Source organism: Sesamum indicum, linkage group LG10 (assembly GCF_000512975.1).
Source record: "Sesamum indicum cultivar Zhongzhi No. 13 linkage group LG10, S_indicum_v1.0, whole genome shotgun sequence".
Taxonomy (NCBI): Eukaryota; Viridiplantae; Streptophyta; class Magnoliopsida; order Lamiales; family Pedaliaceae; genus Sesamum; species Sesamum indicum.
In genome coordinates this window covers 8,265,135-8,292,854 of record NC_026154.1, presented here as the reverse complement: position 1 = coordinate 8,292,854, position 27,720 = coordinate 8,265,135, and the positions used below count along the sequence as shown (strand labels likewise).

Genomic DNA, 27,720 nt, shown 5'->3' with positions numbered 1-27,720 from the left:
AAAATCCATGTATGGAAATCTAAGTTCACGATCAAATCTAAGAAACCAATACATATAATTATGTATACATAAATTCAATTAGCTACACTTGCTACAAATCTAAAAAATGCTTCAATTAACACAAGGGATTGCTCAACCCTCTATTTTGTCGTCACATCCTATAATAGAATATTGTACATATAATCAATATATACAGAATATCACAAACTTTAAATAAAATATTATATAATTTTCGTACATTTTCCATCAATATTTACTTATATTAAAGTCCAAACCTCTGTTCCATTTTCTTTTAAATAACTACACTTTCTAAGCTTCTGAAGTATACATTTAATTTATCAAGTAATTCATAAGAATTCATTTAATCAAACCCCTTATATATTTATAACTATCATTTATAATAACATCTGTAAATTATATTACCATTAAAAACCTCATTCCCTTTTTAATAACACAATATTTCTTAAATATAATTTTTGGAACATTTCTATGAATTTTCTATCAATCTATCTTTACTATATAATTTAATTAAACAACAATATATAGAATTATGTATTTGGTTAATCATTCCAATGAAATTTTGTAAATTAACTATAATAATATTTAAATATAACAAATCTAATAATTTAATTAACCAATAATATTTGACATCACCAAGACAGAAATTTTTTCTCTTGTGATGACTTATATCATTTGCAGCAACCTGTTGTTCGAAAATATGAAGCCATGTCAGAAATAGCAGGCCATGAAATTCTAGTTGCAGGACGAGAAAATGGGTGTATGACTTTGGGGTTAAGTTTTTTCGAAAATCATAAACCATGGGGAAGGAAAGGTAACAGAATGAAATTCAGTCTTGATGGTGTTACCATAAAAATTTGAATGAGAAGTCCCGTTTCTATATACATATCCGTTGATATGTTGTATGATCAATATAAGATAAAATATTTCACGGTTTATATTGATTCAGGATTAGGGATCTGCACGGAAAAGCCTGGAGTTTTCCGTAAAGAAGCTAGAGAAACCTTACCCGTTATTGCAGGAAGGGATTTTTCACAAAAAATCTTGATACCCAATAAGAAAATACGAAAAGCCAAGATCATGATTGGAGGAGCATTTGGATCCCCCTAGTTTAGGGTAAAAACACCTCCTATTTACTTTCATGATGCAGGTGTCAATATCTTACTAGGTACTAATTTCATTCAAATATTTGCAAGATATATGCAAGAATCAAAGGAATCTGTTAATGTTTACTACTAACTGTGGTAGTGAGATACAGGTGTTGCAAAGAGAAAAGACATTTAATAGGATAATGCCAATAAATTTTCACGGCCAATGTGGTGATTTAGATGCCAGATTAACTCATCCAAAAATGCAGGATAAGAGAAAATTTGGTAAGGTCCTTTTGTCTTTCAGGCGACGAAAGAATGCAGGAAGAGGAAATGCAGGAAAAGGAAATTATGAACCGTAAAGAAACACTACTGGAAATGAAATCGCTAGATATCAGCGACGAAAGCAGGTTTTCTCTTGACAATGTCAAGAGGCTCATTTAGAGGAACTTTAGTGAAAATCCTCTGGCATTGTGGGATAGGAACAAGATAGAAGCTACTCTAAAGCTCAAGGAAGAATGCAAGTACGAGTACATTCGATACAAACCTGTCCAGATGAACATATAAGACAAGAAAATTATGTAGATATTATCAAAGAGCATATCAGTCTTGGACTCATCAAGCTTGGAATCTCTACTTACAGCAGTCTTGGATTTCTGGTAAGAAACCATGGTGAGATTAAGAGAGGTAAGCATAACTATCAAGGCATTAATAAAATATTAGAGTTTGATGGTTATTACATTCTTAGTCGAGAACACTTAATTTTCATTGGATTTACATCAATATTTTATGGTTATTACAAGGCAAATGAGAGATACCATCTTTCATAAAATAAAAATTATCTTTATTGATGGGGTTATCACCTTCAAGGCTAGACTCGTGGCGAAAGGATATACCCAACGACCTGGGGTTTACTTTGAGGAAACCTAGTGACCCATGGCTATGGCCAAGTCCGTCTGGATACTGCTTGATATAGCAGCATGGTATTACTATGAAATATGGAAGATGGATGTGAAAATGACTTTTCTCAATGATTTTGTTGAGGAAGAGATCTATATAAATCAACCGGAAGATTTCATTTATGTTGGAGAAGAGTAGAAGGTCTTCGTCTCCAAAGATCCATCTATGGCCTCAAACAAGCTTCCTGAAGCTGAAACATGCATTTTGATGAAATCATATGGGGCTTTGATTTCATCAAAAACGAATTTGATCCTTATATATGTTAGAAATGGTGACCACAAAGCCAATTGGATTGGTAGTTTTGGGAACCATATAACAATCTTTATGAATGTGATATTATCTTGATGAATATTGTAAGCATTCTTCTATGGCACAATGTGTTTGTTGTGCTTACTATTTACGCTGAACGGTGTTTTAATGTCATAACAAATGCCCACAGACCAATTGAATAACCCATGTAATTGGCTGCGCATTGGATGACAACTATGAAACACTTCTGAGAGTTGGTCTAAAACGTTCCAAGTCAAGGACCTTGAGAATAGGAATTGAGACTTCTATGGAGACTTGCACTAAGTATTGCATTCATTGGATGAGTTCAGTATTTCAGGCGACAAACATGGGATGTCTATGCAATTTTAGTGGATTAGTTGACAATGTTATTTACTGATTGAACTGACTTGCAGGAATAGTCATATGGAAGCCTGGGAGGCTCGGTCGGTATAACTTGAATTCCCAGCTCCGATAGTACACGGTTTCCATGAACTTGAGGAATCATAGCTATTGCATGCATACGATGGCTATATCTTGGATCTGGCGTGAGATGACTGTGTCTTTGATGTGGTCATCATAAGCCTTTTCCAGTGTAATCGGATTATGTATTGAGGATGGTGGATTTCAAGATAGAATTCATCCCTTATCAGTATATGATGGATATATCTTCTATGCGCTCTGAGATGGTTTAGACTGTCTAAGTCTATGGCCATAGCGATTGATCTAAAAGAAAATGGTTTTCTTTGTCGATCAATAGAGTAAACGAATCTCAAGTATTCAGCATAGTTGCCTGGTCTAGGATGGGAATTGACACTCAATTCCATTCCCTAGACTAAGGTCGGGAGATGGTTGATGGAAAGACCATTCCTGTATAGAATTCGAGAGCCCAAATGTTCACGCCAACATTCACCTGTTCTCTAGTGCCATAGACAGTTGCTAGACGACCACCATGGTGACGGGCATTTCTAATTAATGGTTAATTAGAAATAATTAATTAAATTAGATTTTATTAATTATTTAAATTAGACACAATGTCCAAATCTAGTTGAGGGTAAATTTAAAGAGTCAGACACAAATCACTATAGAATTGGTGGAATTTATTTAAAATTAATTCGAGAAGGAATATATTAATTTAATTGGATTAAGTTAATTCAAGGAGAATATATAAATGATTGGATCATTTATTTAATAGTCCATTTGATGGATGGCTCAAGAATTAATTAATAAGATTAATTAATTTTGGGCCTAACACTTTTAAATTAATTGGATTAATTTATTTTGTGGATCAATTAATTAGAGTTTGGGCTTAGATTGGACTTTGGTTGGACTTAATTTAATTTGATTAAATCGAGTCCGGTCCATTCTTGAAGTTTAAGCCCATTTGAGGGAGGTTAAGAAGGATTGAACTCCTCACCATGATGAAGATACTGGGGTAGTTATTTCATCATGGTTGAAAGTTATATGCATGTGCGTGTATAGGTTGCCTTAGAGGCAAACTTGGTAGTTATTGAATTTTGAATTTAATTTTATGTAATATATAAAACTACACACATATCATGTATAACCAACACCTAAGCCACCAAATTTGCTCTCTTTTCAGTCCAAAAATGTTCTTCTTTTTGTTCTACATTGAATTGGATTCAAGTTAGAACATAAAACATTCCATAAGCACTAAACAATAGTGTTAGTTTGTAGTTGTTTTTTCTTCTTGTTCTTTGTTCTATCTGGCAATATAAAAAGAATTATATCTATTCCTTAGTGTGGTGCGGAAAAATTAGAGGGGTTCTAATTTGGATGCTATAGTGAACGGGAGAACGTAAAGGGAACAACCCACATTGCTGCTCAACTATAGAAATAAAAAGATAAAGTTTCATATTTTACTTCTATATTTTTTGGTTTATCCTCTAGCCACTTGTCTAACATATTTATATGTTGATTATTATGCTTTTGACAAATACCGAAGAGATTGGTGGACTTAAAGAGTTTAGAAATAGATAATTTGGACAACCTACGAGCATGAGGGTCCTATCTTAAAGGGAAATTACTAGGAAGCCCTTTTTTTGGATAAAGTACGTTTGCCAGTGGTTTTTTGGATTTGATCCATAAAGATGTTTGTGGGCCACTTGAAGGGCTGGATCGGCCTGAGAAGCGCGTCGGAAGCGTGAAAAATCAAAACGTTGCTAAAACGAATTAGATCCGATAAAAGAAAATAAATTCTGAATCACACTATTAATTAATGTATATTCGAATTTCTCTGGCTCTCAACTTAAATCTAATTGAAGGAGAATACAAAAGTATATTTGGAGAAGAAGAATTTTCTCAGATTTTCTAGAGGAATATCCGTGGGCCAAACTAAGGGGAGAGCGAGAGAAAGAGATTTTGATAGATGCCAGAATCTCACATTTTCCCAAAACGTGTGCTTCTATTCGATTTGAGAATAGTGTTTATCATGGAATCCAATTCTATATAATCAGCAACAAAATCTCTCTTAATCAAAATTGCAATTATCTTTTCCAATTCAAGGGGTAATTGGCCACTTGGCAAGTAACTCTCTAATTGTGGCTAGATCTTTAGTATATTTGGATTGGGCTATTTTTAATTTGTCCAACAAATTAATCAAGTCCAAGTCTTAATTTATGGGGTTTATTATTTAATTTAATTAAATAAATACCCAATAGAAAACTCATGTGAATATTTAATCTAATTAAATATTCACTAGATCAAATATACTCAATTAATAAATTAAATTTATTACTCAAGCCCAAGTAATTAATTAGTCCAACTAATTAAGATAAGCCCATCCCTATTAATTAATAAATCCAATCTATTAATTAAAGAAGCCTATCTACTAATTAATTGATGAATCCAATTCATAAATTAATTAGCTCAAGCATTTAAATTTATCCAATTAATTTAAAATAAAATGCTAAGTCCAAAATTTAGTTAATTCAATTAATTAAATTCTTGGCTATCCATCCAATAGATTATCCTAAATAAATGATTCAATTATTTTTTTTCTCCTGTTCATTAATTAATTTGATGCATTTAAATTAATTCGTTTCTTCTGAAATTAATTCCAAATTAGTTACATCATATCCAAAATAATTTGTGTGTGGCCCTTTAAGTTCATCGTCAGTTAGACTTGAGCGTGTGTGACCAACACAATTAATTAAAATCTAATTTAATTAATTATTTTTTATCGTCCCGTAACTAGAACTAGCCCGTTACTATGGGTGACTGTCTACCAATGGTCCATTGTACTACAGACTAGGTGAATGTTGGCTTCAACATTTAGGCTCTGAGTCTATACGAGTACGGTCCTACTGTCAAACATCTGTCGGCCTTCGTCTACGGCATGGAAATGGGCGTCAGTTCTCATTCTTGACTAGGCAACTATGCTTTATACTCGAGAAGCATTTACTTTACTGATCCAATCTGGAAAACCTATCTATGATCGATCAATCTCTTTGACCAAAGACTTTTAGAGTCTAAACCATCTTAGAGCGTATAGGAGAACTCTCTGTCATATACTAACAGGGGACAGATTCTTTCTTGCAATCCACCATCCTTGCTACATACTCCTACTTCACTGGATAGGCTTACGATGACCATACCTTACGACACAGCCACCTCTTGCATATCCAAGATACAGTCTTCGTATGCACACGACTGCCATAATTTCTCAAGCTCGAAGACTAATCTCGTACTATCAGATTGAGAACCCCAGTCATACCCGTCAAGCCTTAAAAGACTTCCATATGATGATTTCCATGAATCAGTTTAGTCAGTCAACTACCTTGTCAACTAACTCACTAAAACTGCACAGACGACCTACATCTCCTACCGACAAAACATAGTTGTAGTACTTAGTGCAAGTCTCTACAGGACCCCCAATGCACTATCTCGAGGTCCTCGACTTGGAACTTTTCAAATCAATCCTCAAGAGTTGGTGTCATAACTATAAACCTATGCGCAGCCTAACTCCGTGGGTTTAAAGTTTTCAATTTGTGGGCGTTCATTGTGATATTGACACCTTGTTCAATATCAGCGGTAAGTACAATGGAATACACTATCAACTTGATGAATTCTACCATATTCATCAATCTAATATTATTTGATAAACATTGACCAATGGCAAACAGCCAATCCAATTGGCTTTTGGTCACCCATTCGAATAATCTCCCACTTGATTATTAAGCCAATTACCTATGTCACCCAGAGCATGAGCAATCTACGATATCAACTCGATTTTGTGGGTCTACTTTATTTTTTTCTGGAGCTATATGATCTAACCATGTATTTCCTTCACCATCGTTGGCATCAAGATCTATAGAATAGATCAAGAAGGATGTTATGGTTGACCTAATCCTCGTATATTGAGAAATTCTTGAAGAGATTCAAGATGGAGAACTCAAAACGAGGTTTCTTTCCCATGAGGCATGGGATTAAGATGTCCAAAAAACAGTCTCCTAAGACTAATAAAAAATATAAAAAGATGTCGAACATCCCCTATGCTTCAGCCGTAGGAAGCATTCAGTATGTTCTCCAGTGCACCAGGCCTGATATCGGTACGCTTTAAGCGTGACGAGCAGATATCAAGCACGTGCTGGGGAGGCGCATTGGCGCGCATTCAAGACAATACTTACTAGCTGAAAAGGACTAAAGATATGCTCTTAATTTATGGTAGTGGAAAATTGATATTGGAAGGCTACAACGACGCTAGCTTCTAATCCGATGATAATGATGCCAAGTCTCAATCGGGTTTTGTATTCAAGCTAAATGGTGGTGTGGTTGCTTGGAAAAGTTCCAAGCAGGATACCACAGCGGATTCCACCTAGGAAGCTGAATACATAGCGGCTTTGAAAGCAGCTAAGGAAGTGGTTTGGATGAAAAACTATATTCAGGAGTTGGATGTGGTACCTAGTATTGTTGAGCCCGTAGTTATCTTCTACGATAACAACGGGGCGATAGCACAAGCAGAGGAACTGAGATCTCATCGTCGTTCCAAACACATTCTTAGACGCTACCATCTGCTTAGAGACATAGTGAGCAGAGGTGACGTCAGGTGGGCCGAGTCAGCTCAGCACAAAACACAGCAGATCCACTTACTAAGCCAATATCGCAAATCGCCAATGCTCGACATCTGGATAAGATGGATTTGAGGTCGATGGGTGATTGGATTTAGGTTAAGTGGGAGATTGCTAGAATAGATGTCCTAAAAGCCAATTAGATTGGCATGCTTGTAAACTATTCTGACAATAACTCAATTTTGTCTAATATTATTTAGTGAATAAAATGAGTATTCGCTATTGGCATTTCATTTGTGTGCTCATTGCATTTATGTTTGTGTTTTTGTCAAACATGACAACAGAGCCTACAGACCAGCCTGAACAATCGTGCAACAGTTGGACTGCGCATTGGATGGCGGTCATAAAACCAACTATTTAGGGCTCGGTCTGTAATGTTCCAAGTCGAGCACCACGAGAACGGGCATCAAAAAGTCCTGTGGAGATTTGCATTAAGAGTTGCATTCATTTGATAAGTGTCGTAATTCATCGGCGACATACGTGGGATGTCTATGCGATCTTAATGGGTTGATTGACTAGGTGTCGAATCAATTGAACTGACTCGCTGGGATCGTCATATGGAAGCCTCGGAGGCTTGATTGGTGACTTGAGTTCCCAACTCCGATAGTATGGGAGTAGTCCTCAGACTTGAGGAATCACGGTAGTCACGTGTATGCGATGATTGTATCTTAGATTTGTGCGAGAGGTGATCGTGTCTCACACATGAACATCATAAGCCTTGTCTAGTGCATTCAAAGTATTTAGCGAGGACGGTGAGTGCTAAGAAGAGGATCTGTCTCCTGTCAAAACATGATAGAGGTATATCCTATGCACTTGGAGATATGTCTACGCTCTATAAAGTTATGGCGACAATCATTGATTGAATAGGAAGAGGAGGTTCCTATGTCGAGCAATTTGGTGTAACGCGATCTCAAGTATTAAGCATAGATGCCTAGACCATGATGGCAATCGACGCCCAATTTCATGCCTTGAACGAAGGCTGGGAGACAGTAGACGGGAAGGACCATACCCGTATGGACTCGGGAGCCTAAACATTCACATGAAAATTCGCCTAGTCTCCAGTGCCATGAACCGTTGCTAGACGGACACCAATGGTGACGGACTTTCTTGATCAAGGGTTGATCAAGAATTATTAATTAAATTAAATTTAATTAATAATAGTGTTAGACACTAGCCCAAGTCTAGCTGAAATGTGAACCTAAAGAGTCACATACAAATCACCGAGAAGGGACGAGGAATTAATTGGGAATTAATTCTGTAAGTAACTGAAATACTTGTATATGAGAGGGATCTATTGGATGCATAAGCCTAATGATAAATTGATTTGATTAATTTATATTGGACTTGCCCTTATTATTTAATAAGTTGGACTTATTATTTAATAAAGGCTTATTGGGTTCATATATTTAATTGGATTAAATATATGATGGACTTAATTAAGCGGACTTTAATTAAATTGGATTTAATTAATTGGACCTGGTATTTTAATTAATTAAAATCAGCCCAAGCCCATTGATTAAGTTGGTGGAACTGATTGGAAAATAAAATTATTGACTAACAAAATCATTTTTGAAAAATGCCATGTTAGTCATCCTTTATTTGGAATAAAAGATTATTACCTTATGGATGGTTAAATGAACCTAGACATGTTTTAATGCATCCATTCAAGGTATTTATATATGTGTATTAGTTATTAGGAATAGCTAATGAATGAATACACAAAAATAATTTCCTCTCCTCCCAATCATTTCACTTGGCCGAACCCCCCTCTTGTGCACACTTGGTGTGTTCTACTCCTCAATTCTTTTCTAGTAAATTGAATTGAGGAATCTCAAGTTTCGGTATGGTGTGGACGCGACTTAAGAGGGTCTCTACGTTGAGACTTTGGGTTAACGAATTAACGAAGGAGGTTCAAAATAAATAAAGAAAAGGTAATTCTTGATTTACGATTTATGTTCCTCTCAATTTTTATTATACCAATAGCCCCGTTAATTTTATTGTTGTTTAATTTCATTAACTACATTGAATGCCCCGGAACTCCAAGGGTACACCCCTTGGGTTCATGGTTTCATTTCAATTTTTTTTTATTTTACGCAATTTATTTTAACCGCTTCCGCTTGTGCGTTCCCGAGCTGATCCACTCGCACCTCGCGGTGCCCTTTCAAACTTTTATTCTTATATTCATTTATTCTTAAATTCAAAACTAACTTAAGCATCGGAAAGTTAGCTTTTTATTATTCAAGTCCTCTTTATCAAGAGCTTCATTCAATTACCCCAAATCTAACATAAAGATCCAAGAACTTTGGACCAGTGCTAAAATCGCATGCATCATAATTAATAAAATTTTAATTAACTATATTTATGAATTTAATTAATTTAATAAGTATGAAATAATGGAATGTAATGAAAATTATGAATTAATAAACGTATAAAATTAGAAAAAATATTTTATTATAAACTATTATTCGATTACAAAATTAAAAAAAAATAAAATCCAATCTAAACCCTTCTCATCTACATCGTCCATTTCATCATCTTTCAGCGCCATGGGGTCTGCTGGAGGCTGTGTTGGGCCTATGAATTGTGACGGTCGAGCAGTTGAGGATGGTCAGACAGCCGAGAAGCTGACATGCATCTCCTTCATATGGCCATCATGTTGACCATCATCATCTCGAGCCAGCCGATGTGATCCTCCATGGCGCGGGTTTGATTGTGGCGCGGTTTGAGGTGGCGATGATGATGTGTAGGTCCAACTAGAGAAGTGGGCCTCTAAACCAAGGCCGAATACACAATCTTTGTTCTTGCCCCAATTGCAGCCAGCCATAGCTGCTACTCGATCATTGACATCAAAGCCTGTGGGCTGAGGCTAATGATCTTCCATCAGCTTCGGGAACGTCTCTTGCAAAACAAACAAAATTATTAGTACTTTACTCCGAAATTATACTAAAAAAGATAAAACTATAATGGTACATACTGCCACCTCACCTGTCGTTCGCCTTTTTCTTATAGCATCTAGCGAACAATTCTATCTGCTTAGACGGCCGGTCGTGCTCTGCCTCCTATAGAAGAATAAAAAAATTAGCATAATGTATAAAATAATGATAAACCTTTAATTATACTATAATGTACTTACCATCTTTCTCTTGTGCATGCCGACAGAGGAGGATCCTCGTGGTACACAGTACAGGACGTCGGGGTTAACCGTCCGATTTGCATTATTCTTCGCGCACTCCCCCTGGGAGTCCGCGCTGGCACAGTATGCCTGGAGTTGGAGCCAGACCTCGTTGGCCAGCCAAAGTGGCTTGACCAGGCTCGTCCGATGGCGAACTTGTTCCATATGTATTTGCCGACCCACATGTGGATGACCCAAAACATTGACTCATCATCTTAGTTCCACCAGGAGGTCATCTACAGTAAGAAAATTAAAGAAAATATTAGTAAAATTTATTAAAGAATTTAGATTATAATATAATACCAAATTAATTTAAAGTATATTCCTTCATAGACTTGTACCAGAAATATTGGTGCTCTGGTGGCACCTACCTCAAACATGTCCATAGGTGGGGATAGTGTCCTCACACCCCGCATTGATGTGTTGTTGGAAGCACCAGTAAGAGTTGAAAGGACATGTTAATTAGTGATATTTCAGATAAAATAATACTAAAAATAATCGTAGAAAAATTTACCTCGCGTCATCGAGACTGATATACTGGCGCGCTGATGGTGGGTAGACTGCTAGTGGTGCTAGTGGTGGATCAGCCCATGGACGGGCAAGATCAGCCACTGGTGTGGCAGACTGCTGTATGGCCTCTTTAGGTGCCGCGTCCAGCATTATCTACAATCTGCGGAGCAGCTGACTGTCCAACAGTGTCAGGTGGTGGGGGTAGTCAAAAGACTGCTTCCCCAGCCTGGGAAGCATCAGACAACACGGATGGAAGTGGTGTGCCACGACCCCAACCACGACCACATGGTACAGGTGGTGTACCACTAGACATAATCTAAACAAATTATAATAAGTATTAATTTTTGTGATTGTGGAAAAAATTATCCTAATTTAATAATTAATAAAAAAAATACTAATTCTTATACATTGGACATATTATCATGATTTATGCTTATTGTACTCATTAATTATTTAAAAATGTGTAGTTCTTTTTTGCAATATACAGATGGGTCAAATAATGCTTTAAGCGTCTTTAGCCTATCACCTAATCTTTTGTTATAGTACCACTCAAGTTTACTCGCATTTTTCTATGAACATTGTCTTTTATTGACAGATGAAAATGGATAAAACTAACTAATTTTACTGACAAAAATTCACTTGATGGGTTAAACAAGCTTAAAGTAATGGGTGATTCGTTTGTATGTGGGAAGAAAGGTTGTGATTATCAATATTGTTATGTAAATACTATTATTATTAGAGATATTAATTATTGATATTATTATGTGAATAATATATTATAGGGAATATTAGCCTCATTTTATGATTACTGACATTATCACCTAAATAATGTTATTATTTATTTTATTTTTCTAATTTTGTAATTATTGATATTATTTTATAAATAATATTATTAATGAAAATATTAATTATTGATATTACTATGTGAATAATATTATTATAGGAAATATTAGCTTCAGTTTAGGTTATTGACATTATTACGTAAATGATGTTATTATATATTTTATTTGTCTAATTTTATGATTATTGATATTATTATGTAAATCATATTATTATTGGAAATATTAATTATTGAAAATTTTATGTGAATAATATTATTATAGGAAATATTAGCCTTATTTTATGATTATCGACTTTATTATGTAAATAATGTTGTTATTTATTTTATTTGTTTAATTTTATAAGGGTGTCTGCAACGAGGATAACGGCCTTAAACATCTTGGAGGCTAGGATTGAGGATGGAATCTCAATATCGTAAGTGATGGCACCCATGACTGTGAATTTTAAATGATAAGAAAGAAGGAATGAGAAGGTAATATGTTGAATGCCTTGGCTGAGAGATGGGAAATGTACGGAGTAGAACTGCTATATATAGTGTAGAATAGAAGATTCTCTTGCAGGTTGTGTATTCCTGTCTGGATATTCAATGTCTCTAGCCCCATATAGTTGAACCAAATTCAATTATTTTTGTGCATTAATTTGTGAATTCATTTTATAACAAATAATGTGCATCCATATTTCACTGTCTGAAAAGAAGGCCAGGGTTGTTGAAGTTAGTCATCTCCACTTGCAGCAACAGTTTGTGGAAGAAGCAGAGGAAGCAAACGCAGCAGACATTGACATTTTGGATGCTGGATAAAGTTTTTAGTTAAATGAATTTGCGGAACACGTTTTTCTTTGTTTCCTTGTTTGTTACTTATGTGGCTAGCCCTGTCATTTGTTCGGTTGGTCATTGGGCCAGCTCATTGTCCATGCGGTTAGTTTGTTATGTTGACAGTTAGCTTATGTGGACTTATATATAGTAGCATAGTCATCATCTTCTCTGTAACACAGAACATATTACAGAGATTTCTGCAGAAATGGAGAACACTTCCTTCTCCCCAATTGCTTTTTCTCTATTTCCCTCTCTCAATATGCAATTCAACATGGTGTCAGAGCCTTCTATATGAAGGTATCAGGGATTCGTATTACCTCTCCACTTTGATTAGATGAGCTATGGCAGATTTGAATCAAAACGGCAGAACTGCTGCGGAGCAGCTAGAGCGCGAGGCCTTGTACATCCATCCGTCGGAGAACTCAAGTTTGGCGTTATCCACTTCTCCATTGGACGGTACAAAATTTCTAACTTGGAGTCGTGTTGTTTATGTGGCTCTAGGAACAAAAATGAAGCTTGGCTTCATTGACGACACGTTCCCTAGGCCGACGATAGGATCAATAAATTTCAAACGATGGCGTAGAGTAGACCTGATGGTTACATCTTGGTTGTGGAACTCTATTTCAAAGGAGATCGTCGAATTATTTTTGTATGTTACTTCTTCGCGTGAACTTTGGTTAGAAATACAAGGTCGATATGGTAGGAGCAATGGACCGATGATATATCAAATCCAGTGCGAGATTTCTTCTATCGCCCAACTTGATTTGTCCTTAATAGCCTACATAACCAAGCTGAAAAAATATTGGAACGAGCTACTGGTTTTGGCACCTGCTCCAAGGTGTACCTTTGTGGTTGTTGTACGTGTGGAGTGAACAAAGCAATAGAAGAACGAAATGAGCATATGCAACTAATGCAGTTTCTTATGGGGTTACATGAGGTTTTTGACAGTGAGAGAAGCCAAGTATTGATGCAAGATCCTTTGCCTACTGTGGAACGAGTATTTTCCATGCTTTTAACAGTAGAAAAACAGAGGCAAATACACACAGAAACAACTGCAACGCCTCAACATGTGGCCTATCAACTCGTATCTAAGGACGGCAGGAGGAATGGAGATGACAGATTTCATAATAAAAGGAGACCATATGTAGACAAAAGGAACCTGACTTGTACACATTGTCACAGAACTGGACATGCGATGGATTCATGTTTTCAAATCCATGGTGTACCAGAATGGTACAAGACATTGGGTGATAAGAAGAAGAAGGTAGTGAGTGGCAAGACTTTTGCAGCTGCTGCAGTAGCTAATAAACCAACATCTGTAGATACCTCGGATACTAAGCAACTAACTGAAATGATGGCAGATCTCATTAAATTGATGCAAAAGAGAAATACAGTGGGAGATCCTATCAGCAATTGTTCCAACTTCACTTGCCACGATGATGTTGAATTCGCTGGTAATATTTCTGAACCTTCAGGAATTGACTTGGACTATTGGACTAAAGACACTGGAGCTACAAACCATATTTGTTCTAACCTTCAATTATTTCACTCATTCACAACTCCCACACAACCTATACACATACACTTACCAGATGGAACTTATAAACCTGCTACGTATGTTGGCCTAATTCGTTTAAATGAGTTTGTTACTCTTACTCACGTTCTTTATCTTCCCTTCTTCTCTATAAACCTGTTGTCTGTCAGTCAACTTTGTCGAGATACTTCCTATATTTTCCATTTCACTGATTCCGAATGTCTCTTGCAGGACCAAGCAAATAAAGCCATTTTGTTTGAAGGAAATAGATTCAAGAACTTATACACTGTTAGACAAATTTCCTGCAGCATCCCTTCCACTTCTATGATTTGTAACTCTTCCTCTAATTCTACTGAATCTTACTGTAACACTCAAGTTTTGTATCATAGATTGGGTCACATTCCATTACTTGTAATGAAACATGTTCAGCTACCTAATTCTTCTATTTTTGTTCCCATTGATCCATGTGATGTTTGCCATAGAGCCAAGCAAGCTAGAACTTCCTTTCATTTGAGTGAATCACAATCCAAAAGTTCTTTTGATTTGATACACTTAGATATTTGGGGACCATACACTACTTACACTATCTCAAACTGCTGCTACGTATTGACGATTTTAGATGACTATTCCCTTTCTCTTTGGACTTACCTCTTGAAACATAAATCCCAAGTCATTTCTGTTCTAAAGTCATTCTTCTTTATGGTCAAAACTCAATATGCTAGGAGTATTAAAGTTATCAGAACGGATAATGGTTCTAAATTCTTAAACAAAGATTGCCTACTGTTTTGTCAACAAAATGGAATTGTACATCACACCTCTTGTACCTACACTCCTCAACAAAACGGAAGAATAGAATGTAAACATAGACAACTCCTAGATGCTGCTAGAGCATTGTTATTTCAAGCTTCATTGCCCCTTAAATTTTGGGGTGATTCCATCCTTACGGCTACCTACTTGATAAATAGAACACATTCCAAGATTCTTCAATGGCAAACTCCTTTCGAACTACTAACTGGTAATTCCCCCTCATATCATCATCTTCGCACTTTCGGCAGCCTATGTTATACAACGAATGTTGAGCCCCTTAGGACTAAATTTGATTCCAGATCCTTTAAATGCATTCTCTTGGGATATCCCATGACACAAAAAGGATATAAGTTGTTTGACATGGATAACAATCATGTCATTGTGTCTAGAGATGTTTGGTTCTATGAACAAGTGTTCCCATACTTTGTTCCTGTCTCACAGCCCTCACATTCATGTCCTCTTCCTATAGTGTCCTCTTCCACTGATGACTTTGTTTCTTGCCCTAAAACTGTGTCTGCTTCAGTGCCTTCCTCTGAGACGACTTTGCCTACCTCAGAACCATTACCGAGACGTTCTACTAGAGTCTCTCAACGTCCTATTTGGTTAAATAACTTTGTTTGCACTGCTCAACAACCATCCTCGTCTCTTACACATACCTCTGCATACAAATCGTTTGTAGCTTCTTTGTCTATTTTGCAGGAGCCCAATGTTGAAAGTTCTATTGTAGTTATCAAGTTCTGCTCGTACTTATCCTTTTGTTCTTAGAATTTATTTTTATTAGTATTCTAGTATTTAATTTTTGTTGAGTTTGTTACCAACTAGAGTTCAAAGTGAGTTAGTTTTCTTCCTTGCTTAGGACTCTATTCTTTATATATAGTCTCATATCTTTGTACCTTTAGAACGAACGAGGGAGTTTATACGAATTAAGAACGAGAGAGTTTAGATGAATAAAGTACTTGAGTTTTTAGATGAATAAAGCCTAGTTTTTCCTTCTCTAATTTATTGCCATGAATATACTTTGTTCCCCACACCTTAAATTTTAACATGGTATCAGAGCGGGTTTCAAAAAAAAAAAAGAAAAGGAAGAGAGAAAAAGAGAGCCTTTTGAAACCCTAGCACGCTGCCGCTGACATACTTGCTCGCTGTCTTTGAAACCCTAGCACGCTTCTGCTGACATACTTGCTCGCTACTTTTGAAACCCTACCACGCTGTCACTGACATACTTGCTCGCTGCTTTGAAACCCTAGAGCGCCGCTGCATGAAACTGCGTTCATCAACGGAACTTCGACAAAACCGAACGCTGATGATCTCTTTCTTCCTTCTCTGAAATTCGTCTATAAGCCTTTGTGGCTTTGAATATTGGTAGAGTGTTTTTGGTTCTATGAGCCTTTGTGTCTTTGAATATTGGTAGAGCCTTTTGTGGTTCTATAAGCCTTTGTGGCTTTTAATATTGGTGGAACCTTTATGGTTCCATAAGCCTTTGTGGCTTTGAATGATTTGTGCAACTGTGAAGTGGTTGTGACCTTTGGTCTTTGTAGGCCTTGGTTTTTTAGGCTTCTGAGCCTTCATTTTGTTACATGTCTACCGTTCCACTACCCATTCCCTTATGATGCGATAACAATGCTGTCATCCTGATGCAACCTACTCCTGACTTCGGACGATTCCTTTGCAAGCTGGGCCTCGCTTCCTCGGCTCCATCTTGAGGGGGGCTGTTGAAAGTCTACTTGTAGTTATTAAGTTATGCTCGTACTTATCCTTTTGTTCTTAGAATTTATTTTTATTAGTATTCTAGTATTTAATTTTTGTTGAGTTTGTTACCAATTATAGTTCAAAGTGAGTTAGTTTTCTTCCTTAGTTAGGACTCTATTCTTTATATATAGTCTCATATCTTTGTACCTTTAGAACGAATGAGGGAGTTTAGACGAATTAAGAACGAGAAAGTTTAGATGAATAAAGTACTTGAGTTTTTAGATGAATAAAGCCTAGTTTTTCCTTCTCTAATTTATTTCCATGAATATACTTTGTTCCCCACACCTCAAATTTTAACACCCAACTCAGAGAGGCCATGAATGCGCAGCTACAAGCTTTGGAAGCTAATCATACATGGAAAGTTGTTTCTTTGCCACCGGGTAAACGCGCAATCGGCTGCAAGTGGGTTTTCAAAACTAAGTTACGTGCCGATGGATCAGTGGAGAGGTATAAGGCACGTCTGGTAGCCAAGGGCTTCAACCAGATAGCAGGCATCGACTATACAGATAGTTTCTCGCCGGCGGCTAAATCTGTGACTGTGCGTATATTTCTAGCTATTGCTGCTGCTCACACTTGGCTTATTCAACAATTGGACATTAACAATGCATTTTTACACGGTTATCTTGAAGAAGATATATTCATGTTACCTCCTGAAGGATATGATGTTCCTCCCAACTTGGTATGTAAACTTCAACGATCTTTGTACGGCCTCAAGCAGGCTTCGCGCCCGTGGAACGCAGAGTTCACTCTGAAACTTACTTCTTATAGGTTTGCTCAATCTGTCCATGATCACTGCTTGTTTGTCAAACCTTCATCTTCGGGTCTTATGGCTTTGCTCGTCTATGTCGACGACATTCTCATTACAGGTCCCTCTCTTGATGATATTGGTCGAGTTAAGCAGTATCTTCACAATTTGTTCACTATTAAAGATATGGGAAATGCGAGGTATTTTCTCGGACTTGAAATTGCTCGTAGTACTTCCAGTCTTTATGTGGCTCAGACAAAATATGTAATGGACATCATCAAGGACACTAGGTTAGTTCAAGCAAAATCTGCATCTAGTCCATTTCCCCCTGGTTTAAAGTTGGATGCTAGTTCTGGTCCCGTTTTCTCGCGACCTGATTCTTATCGGAGATTGGTTGGACGATTACTATATCTTGGTTTCACGCGACCGGATATTTCTTACTCGGTACAACAGCTAAGTCAATACCTAAACTAGCCTCATGATTCGCATTGGAGAGCAGCATTACATGTAGTATGCTATCTCAAGGGATGCCCCTCCCAAGGTTTGTATTTTCCAGCAAATAATTCCTTGGCTCTTCGTGCATTCTGTGATGCTGATTGGGCATCTTGCCCGGACTCTCGGCGTTCTCTTACAAGGTATTGCATCTTCCTTGGTGATGCATTGGTGTTGTAGAAAACAAAGAAGCAATCCACCGTGTCGCGATCCACTGCCGAATCTGAATATCGGAGTTTAGCGTCAACTGTATGTGAGCTTCGTTGGATATCATATATTCTCTCTGATTTTAACATTTCTACTTCTTTGTCGATTGAGTTGTTTTGTGATAATAAGGCCGCATTACACATTCTCGCTAATCCAGTCTTTCACGAACGAACGATGCACATTGAATTAGACTGTCATCTTGTTCGTAATGCATACAAGGATGGTTTTGTTTCTCCGTCCTTTGTTCCTGGTGTTCTACAATTGGCTAACGTATTAACAAAAGCTTTGCCCCTGAAGACGTTCATTTCTCTTATCTCCAAGTTGGGCCTAGTGTCCTTTGGTTCCCGTCCCACTTGTGGGGGGTTGTTGAAGTTAGTCATCTCCACTTGCAACAGCAATTTGAGTAGCAACAACAGTTTGTGGAAGAAGCAGAGGAAGCAAATGCAACAAACATTGACATTTTCGATGCTGGATAAAATTTTTCGTTAAACGCATTTGCGGAACACGTTTTTCTTTGTTTCCTTGTTTGTTACTTATATGGCTAGCCTTGTCATTTATTCGGTTGGTCATTGGGCCAGCTCATCATCCATGCGGTTAGTTTGTTATGTTGACAGTTAGCTTATGTGGACTTATATATAGCAGCATAGTCATCGTCTTCTCTGTAACACAGAACATATTACAGAGATTTCTGCAGAAATGGAGAATACTTCCTTCTCCCCAATTGCTTTTCCTCTAATTCCCTCTCACAATATGCAATTCAACAAGGGTAAACAGCAAGCACCTCATTGTGGGCTCATATTTCGCCATTCAGAGGCTGTGGGTTTCTTTCTTCCTATTTTATCTATTGAAAAACTTCAGCTTTCCTGTGAATATTATCTATAGAAAAACTTGGACGCATGAATTTTTGTGACATATTACGGTGGTTTCGGATAGAAAAATATTTCTGCAATAATTTTCTGACAAATTTGTTAAGAACATCATGTTGACAATTTATATCCGTTGAAAATTCATGTGTGCCCTGCTACGGTTTTTGGCCTTAGTAATTTCCATCAACACTGAACTATTTTTTTGTACTGACTAAAAAGCTGAAAAATTTGCAATTTTTCATCCTATAATTTAACTGAAGGTCATTTTGATCCTACATAAATTGATTTTCACAATTCAGTCCTGTAATTTTGAAAAATTGACAATTTTAGTCTTTTTTTTATCGGGAAAAATGCATGTGTCGAGCATACAATTTTTAAAATTGGGGTTTTTCAGCCAAATGGGACTGCAAATGCCATATTTTAAGAGTTAAAGGACAAAATTACGAAAATCAATTTTTATTGAGCTAAAATTGCCACTCTTGTTACAAAGCAAAAAATTGCAATTTTCCCCCTCGTGGACGAATAACAAGCATGAAATTTAATTAGCAATCCATAAAAAGTTATCTTTTATTGAAATGCTTAAGTAACAAATTACAAGTTTAACTTGATGAGGCTTGAAAACCCGAAAAACGAAGCTCAAAAGAACAAAAATCACACTAGTGCAATAGTATCTTAAAAATAAGGGAGATAGGTAGTGTCTCATCAGGCTGTATATTTAGCTCTTAGGCATTGGCTTGAAGGTAAGCCTCAATGGCCTTGAACATCTGCATTGCCTTCTCCTTTCCTTCCTTGATTTTCTCTTCATTGATCTCAACGTCGCCCTTGGTGTGATAAATGCTCCTGTTCTTGCAGATGCATCCCCCATCTTCCTTCGGCACAATCTTCACATGATAAGTGATGGATTCCAGAACACCTGCCAGAGCATCACCCTCAACAATGGTGTAGCTGTGGGTCAAATTCTCCGTGTCAATAGCATCAACACGGTGCTTTGCGCTCTTGTACTGGCTTCCCTCACCAAAATGGATGATCTTGACCGTTCCAACACCGCCATCTCCTTCCAAAATTTCGACCTTCTTAATAGCCTGAGGCATGATCTTAGGAATAAGGGTGTCTGCATCGAGGACAACGGCCTTGAACATCTTGGCAGCTGGAATTGAGGAAGGAATCTCAATATCGTATGTAATGGCACCCATGGCTGTGATTTACAAGCTGCGAATGATAAAAAAGAAGGAAGGTTATTTGTTGAATGCGTTGGCTGAGTGATGGAGATGTAAGAAGTAGAACTGCAATTTATAGTATAGAATAGAAGATTCCTGTGTAGATTGATATCCAACTAGCATGTAATATGTCTGAATATTCAATGTCTGTAGCCCCATATAGTTGAACCAAAATCAATTATTCTTGTACATTAAATTATGAACTCATTTGACAATGATGTTAGAAAAGAAGCTCAGAGTGTACTGTGAGCACCTCATTGTTGACTGATTAATTTTGTAAATAAGAGGATGTAGGCTTCTTTTTCTGTTTTTATTTGGGCGTTTTGAGAAGCATGCATTCTTTGATTATGACAAGGAACTGGTCGACCTTTAACTCCAAGTCTTTTGGTAGGGTCGTCTTTCAAAACTAGTTGAACTCTCTTTTCTTGGAGTTAATTGCAATTTTAAGTCCATAATATAAGGGATTTGGCAAAATTGAAATTTTAGCCATGTAACTTAACAACAATGCGAAAAAGGGGTTCCACCCTTAATGTTTTTACGAAAATACTAAACAACATGCACGTGATCGCTAATTCAGCTGACCATAATTTTTTGGAAAAAAATAGTCACTTGTAAGTATGTTGTCATCATTATCATTATAATGCATTATTTGATCGACGATTTGAGGTTTGAACTTTAGATATAATCGCACTAGCAACATCTTATTCAACTTGAGATTTTAGACAAATCCAATTGACGGATTTAGAGATATTTTACGTGAAAAATAATATTTATTTTTACTTACGAGAATAACAATGGACTGTTTGAAATCCGTTAGAAATTTTTAAAAGAATTGGAATCTTCCCTCCAAATTAGAGTATTTCCAGTGGATTTCCGAGTGATTTTCCTAAAGCTATTCTGAATTTTAGTTCCCACCATTTTGGGAAAATTATTTATTTAGTCATTTAAGTTTATTTATTATTAATTTTAGTCCTTTATATTTAACCATTTTAGCTTTAGTCTGATAAATTTTAAAATTGCTTAATTTTAGTTATTTGATCCAATTTGGAACAAATTTACCCTTACACAGCTTTTCAAGAGAATTTTAGTCCATATATATCCATTCATTTTGAATCTCGAAGCTAATGATCGTTTAGAATGGTATAAGAGTTTAGGTTTATGAAGAAATATTTGTTTATATTTAGAGCATTAGGATGAACTATTAGTCTTTATCACCAAAAGGGCAAAAGAGTCCTAAATTAGGCTAAAGGACCTAATCTACGTAAAATTCATAGATAAAGAGCTAAATCTAATATTGCTAAAACTAAATGACCAAAGTGAATTCAAACCAAAGTTATAGGACGAAAATTTTCTTTCTTCCCACCTTTTCTTAATTCTAACACCCAGTTTAATTTTTCCAACGGCATTAATCCGTCAAAAATGTAGTCCCAGAACTTTATGAATTGATGACCACGAACAACTATTAGAATCTATCGAAGCTTCCGATAGATTTTACGATGATTGCAAAAACAAGTAAATTTGTCGAAAATTTCCTACGAATATTATCCATTGGAAAAACTATTGAAAAATTTGGATGCATAAAATTTTGATACATATTTTATGACTATTTGTGATGGAAAATATTTCGCCAAAAAATCCCGACAGAGCTGTCAAGAACATCAGCTTGACAATTGATATCTGCATCCATCGAAAATTCATATATGACCCTTCAAAAATTCATTGCAACTTACTTTGGTTTATTACCAGAGTAAAATTCCATGGGTATTATACTGTATTTGTAACATTCACAAATTTTTAATTCGTAATTATAGGATTAATTGATGAATATTTATGAAATTTAGGTAATTAGTAAATAAATTGTAGGTTGCAATTGAAATATTAATAAAGTTTGAATAGAGTAAATTGAAGCTCATTATAATATTTGGGAGCAAAATATATTAATTAAAAAATTAAATATGACGTAATTATAATTATTAAATAAATTAAAAAAAATAAAAAAAATATTAAAAAAATTATATAATTATATTATTTAATTAGTCTATTATTAAAAGTAGTTTATATTGTCCGATGTAATATTTAATCTAAAAATTTTATGAGTTTGAATATTTAAATTGGTGTTGAACTAAATATTCCGTTTGATTTGAAAATGCTATAGTTGGTTAAGTAAATTTTTATATTTTGTAGATTTAATTATTACTATAGTTATTTTATTCAATTTGATCGGACCTATTAACCAAATGCGTGATAATATGTTTTGGTGTTTAATTAAATTATGTAGTAATGAGGAATTGATAGAAAATTCATAGAAATATTTCAAAAATTATATTTAAAAAATATTATGTTATTAAAAAGAGAAAATGAGGTTTTGATGATAATTTAACTTAGGGATATTCTTAAAAACGATAGTTATAAATATATAAGGAGTTTTATTAAATGAATTTTTATGAGTTAGTTGATAAATTAAAGGGAAAAGTATTATTTTCATCTGCTAAGTATGCCTAATTTTAATTTTAGTCCGATAACTATGCCCATATTTTTTTAGGTCCAATAACTTACAAAATTGCTTACTTTAAGTCCTCTGTCAGATTTTCGAATAATTTTACCCTTATGCAACTTTTAAAAGGCAATTTTAGTCCATATGCACTCACTTCACAATTTTTTGTTAATACTCGCCTAGAATGGTATCAAAGCCAGGTTTATTGAAAAATATATGATTATATTACATTTTGAAATTATTTATCCACTAATGAAGGAGACTCTTTAAGAGAAAATGGAACCGAATGAAAGTTCGAGTTACTCTAAAACTAGGAAATATTTCCAAATTCTAGAAATACAAAGAAGAGAATTTCTCATGAAAATTCTTGACAAGTGTGACAACGATCCCGAAAGGATTGATCCAAGACTTCTCACTCTGAAAGAAGAAAAAGAATGGCTGAGAAAATTTTGAAGTTCGACAAGTGCTACCAGGAAATGCAGTGAGGCGTATACACTCTACTGAAGTCCATGTTAGAATCCCAACCAGGAGAAGCAGAACGGGTAAATTCCTACATAATTTCAGTTCAAAAATAACGACTGATTGGAAACAACTCGAGTTAGATACATCAAAGATCTCCCAAGATCCGAGGGAGATACAAAAGACGGTTCAAAACTATGGACATAGTTAATACATATACCTATGAAAATAGAATCTTTGAGCCAAAAGGTGGACGAGATCCTTAAGATCCTTTCCAATTTACACAAGAGTCTTACAGATCCGAAGGTAGAAATTATAGATCTGAAAAGAAATCAAAGGGAGAGCCCTGAGACATCAAGATCCAGACAAGAGCGAATCAGGGACGCCCTTGGAATAGTACCTCTTCTGCACCAGAAGGGGAAGGCCACGGAGATTCCGAATCCAAAGTCCAGAGACGATCTGATTATTGCATCTATCAAATCTATAAAATAATGGAGGTAACAAGAGCGGATCTATCAGATCTACAAGAATTGGCAGAGTCCTTTTCCCAACTTGGGATTGTGGATTTGGTCAATATCTAGACAAATGAAATCACTTCAGCACTACAACCACCGGAGGGAAGTATATGTTCTAATGATCCACCACAGGATCAACCAATGAGATAGTGCGGATTTCCACACTAATGCTACTCCAACGGTTGTCGGAACCAGGCTAAAGAAAAATCCAGGAAGAAATCCAAAGAGAGTGCCGAAAAATACACCTTGGGCAAAGACCATGCTCCAACCCCTACATCCATATGGCGCTATACTGAACCTAGATATTATCGATTTCAGAAATACCAAGAAATTGATAGACGAATGGGTTGCAGCCATCAAAATAGCAGTAACTACCCTGGAGACAAGGAAAACATCATAAAGCTTGTGGAGTTGAGCTTGGAGGGATCGATGAAGATCGGATGGGATAATGCCCCAGAAGATACCAAAGCCAGTATCCTTGCCGAAGACTCGAAAGGCGTAATAGCAGACCAACTAGGAAGGCTTATCAAGATACACTTCATCGGAGATGGATACTTCGAGGGAAGTAGAGCAGAAAAGACTAGAGAATATGCACAGGCTCTCTCCAGCCTTGAACTTAGGAGTATTTGCGCAGTAGATGAAGACATTTATTGGTTTCGCAAGTATTTCTTCTAGAGTGAAGTAGCAGCTCCCATGTTCTTTGCAAAGATATGCAATCCATGGAGGGAAATATTGATCCAGTCATATAAAGTACCTGAAGGACAGCTAGATTTAGTGGCGCGAAAAATGTCTTTCCTTAGAGATAAAATGAAGGATTAGTGTTATCAAGCATCCATCCAGAAAAATATGAAAAGACTGAGCGGTAAAATCAAACGAACCCCTCTCTATTGTGATAACAATGATTTTCCAACTATTATAGGAAAATCGAGCGAGCCAAGGAAAAGTAGGAAGCAGAATAGTGACTCCTACCCCAGGAGTTCCAGAAGAACCTTTTCCCAGCGGAAATCATGGTGTTCCAAGTCCAAAGTTAGAATATACAAATCTGGACAGAGAACAGGACCAACAAGGGCTTCATCCCAAGGATCTAGACGAACAGTGCAAGATCCACAGGAAAAACCCTACAAGAAGAACTTTCAGTAGAGCCCATACCCAAGCCAATGAATGTTTTAAGAACTGCAATTGCTGGACTTGCGGAGCAAAAGGACATATATCGCCCAATTGCCCGAAGACACATGGTGAATTGAGAAAATTTAAAGCCACGGATGATATTCTAGATGCAGTCTACTATGGCAATTTGGTACCCATCTACCAATTCGAAGATCTTCCTTCAGATGAAAGCGTCTATGAGGAGGAAATAGAGACTGATTTAGATAGATCTTCAACCGAGTCAGAATAATTACAAAGAAGCAAATAGGCTTCAAACTTCCAAAAGCCTATCAGGATTCTTTTCCAGAATGACGGTGTCGAACAAAACCATAGAAAGAATCATACGACAAGATTCCAACCTCAGCCCGTACGATGGATTTAGGATTGGAGGAATCGGGAAAGTCCTGAACCAGATAGGACTGAACCAAAGGAAGCATCACATAATCTACAAAGTAAGTCCAGGTAGGTTTGCTATACATATGGAACTTACTGTTAATGTGATGGAGATGCAATTAATTCCTAAAGAATAAATTCTTGAAGAATTGAGTAAGTTTAGAGAAGAAGTAACTGTTACTATGAAATGGATCCACATACGAACTACTGAAGTAGTTATAAAAGCAACTTTTTAAGAAAGGTATTGATTCAGAAAAACATTTATCGATAATGGATAGAAGAATCAATAACTTAAGATATGATTGTCTTGAAATAATGATATGTAATCTGTATGCATGAAAATTAATGTGTGACATTTTTCCTAGAATTGCATACAACTTAGCCGACCAAGATTTCCGTAGAGTCTTAACATTACATCAAGATTTTAAAAGAAAAGATCTAATGAAAGAAGGTAACAGACCATATTCTATAACTTATAGAATAGCTTATACCATTTACAATACTCATCATTCAGATTTATTTCTTAGGAAAGAGTATATTGAGATTTCTAGAATTTTCAAGGAATTCGCTAAGGTAATGACACCAGATCCTATTAGGATACCTAGAATAGGTGGTGTCGCTGTTATCACAAAAGATCACCTAGGTTTAGATAGAACACTTAGCTCTATAACTGAGTTTAGTACTCGGATGTCCTTTTTGAAAGATAGGATTACAGGCTATATAGGAAAGGAGAAAGAGTTATTAAAAGCTTTAACTCCTCAAGAGATTAGGGTAGATAACGTAAAACTTAGGTGCCTTGAAAGATGAAAAGAAATACAAGTTATATTTGACATCACTAAGAAAGAAAATTTTTTCCTTGTCATGACTTATATCATTTGCAGCAACCTATTGTTGGGAAATATGAAGGCATGCTAGAAATAGCGAGCCATGAAATTTTAGTTACAGGTGTTGCAAGACGAGAAAATGGGAGTATAACTTTGGGGTTAAGTTTCCTCGAAAATCATAAACCATGGGGAATGGAATTCAGTCTTGATGGTGTTACCATAAGGATTAAATGACGAGTCCCTTTTCTATATACATATATGTTGGTATGATCAATATGAGATAGAGTATTTTGCAGCTTATATTAATTTAGGATCATGAATTTGCATAGCAAAACCATGAGTATTCCCTAAGGAAGCAAGGGAATCCTTACTCGTTATTGCAGGAAGGGATTTTTCACAAAAAATCATAATACTCAATAAGGGAATACGAGAAGCAAAGATAATGATTGGAGGAGCATTTGGATCACCCTAGTTTAGGGTAAAAACACCTCCTATTTACTTTCATGATACAGGTGCTCATATTTTGATAGATAATAATTTCATTCAAACATTTGCAAGATATATGCAGGATAATAAGATAAATCTGTTAATCTTTACAACTAACTGTGGTAGTGAGATACAGGTACTGCAAAGAGAAAAGGCATTTAATAGGATAATGTCAATAAATTTACGCAGCAAACGTGGTGGTTTCGATGCCAAATTAACTCATCCAAAAATGCAGTATAAGAGGAAATTTGATAAAGTTCTTTTGTCTTTCGGGCAACAGGGACTCATGGACAGCGATAGCTTAAGGAATCCGAGGAGGAGATTGTGAACATTAAAGAAGAACTACTGGAAATGAAATCGCTAGATATTAGTGAGGAAAGCAGGCTTTCTCTTGAGAATGTCAAGAGGCTCATCCAAAGGAACTTCAGTGAAAACCCTCTGGCACGGTGGGATAGGAACAAGATCGAAGCTACTCTAAAACTCAAGGAAGAGGGAAAGTACGAGTACGTTTGATACAAACCTATCAAAATAAACATGAAAGACAAGAAAGATATGCAAATGATTATCAAAGAGCATATCAATCTTGGACTCATCGAACCTGGAATCTCTGCCTACAGCATCCCTGGGTTTCTAATGAGAAACCATGGAGACATCAAGAGAGGTAAACTCAAGTTGGTATTTAACTACCAAGGTATTAATAAGATATTAGAATTTGATGGTTATTACACTCCTAATAGAAAACACTTAATTGATTGCATTAAAGGGGCAAAAGTGTTTTCTAAATTCGATTGCAAATCTAGTTTCTATCAGATTAAAATGGAGAGTGAATCAAAGAAATTTACTGCATTCTCCACACCACAAGGTCAATATATCTGGAATGTGCTTCCACTGGGTTTAGTTAATATGGATAATCTTTTTAAAGATTATTTTGAGTTTATGTTTGTCTATATCGACGACATACTTATTGCATCCAAAAATATGAAAGAACATATTAAACATCTTGAAATATTTTTCGATGCATGCCATA

General features: G+C 36.0%; 2 protein-coding genes across 2 annotated transcripts; one reads left to right on the top strand and one right to left on the bottom strand.

Moving 5' to 3' along the window:
• Window positions 13,101–13,631, top strand: LOC105172250. The gene has a single exon (XM_011093623.1). It carries the CDS (start codon window positions 13,101–13,103, stop codon window positions 13,629–13,631), a length of 531 nt encoding a protein of 176 aa, XP_011091925.1.
• On the bottom strand, window positions 19,697–20,433 carry LOC105172211 (major allergen Pru ar 1-like). Its single transcript, XM_011093578.2, has one exon. The coding sequence runs from the start codon at window positions 20,350–20,352 to the stop codon at window positions 19,882–19,884; it is 471 nt and encodes a 156-aa protein (XP_011091880.1). The 5' UTR covers window positions 20,353–20,433; the 3' UTR covers window positions 19,697–19,881.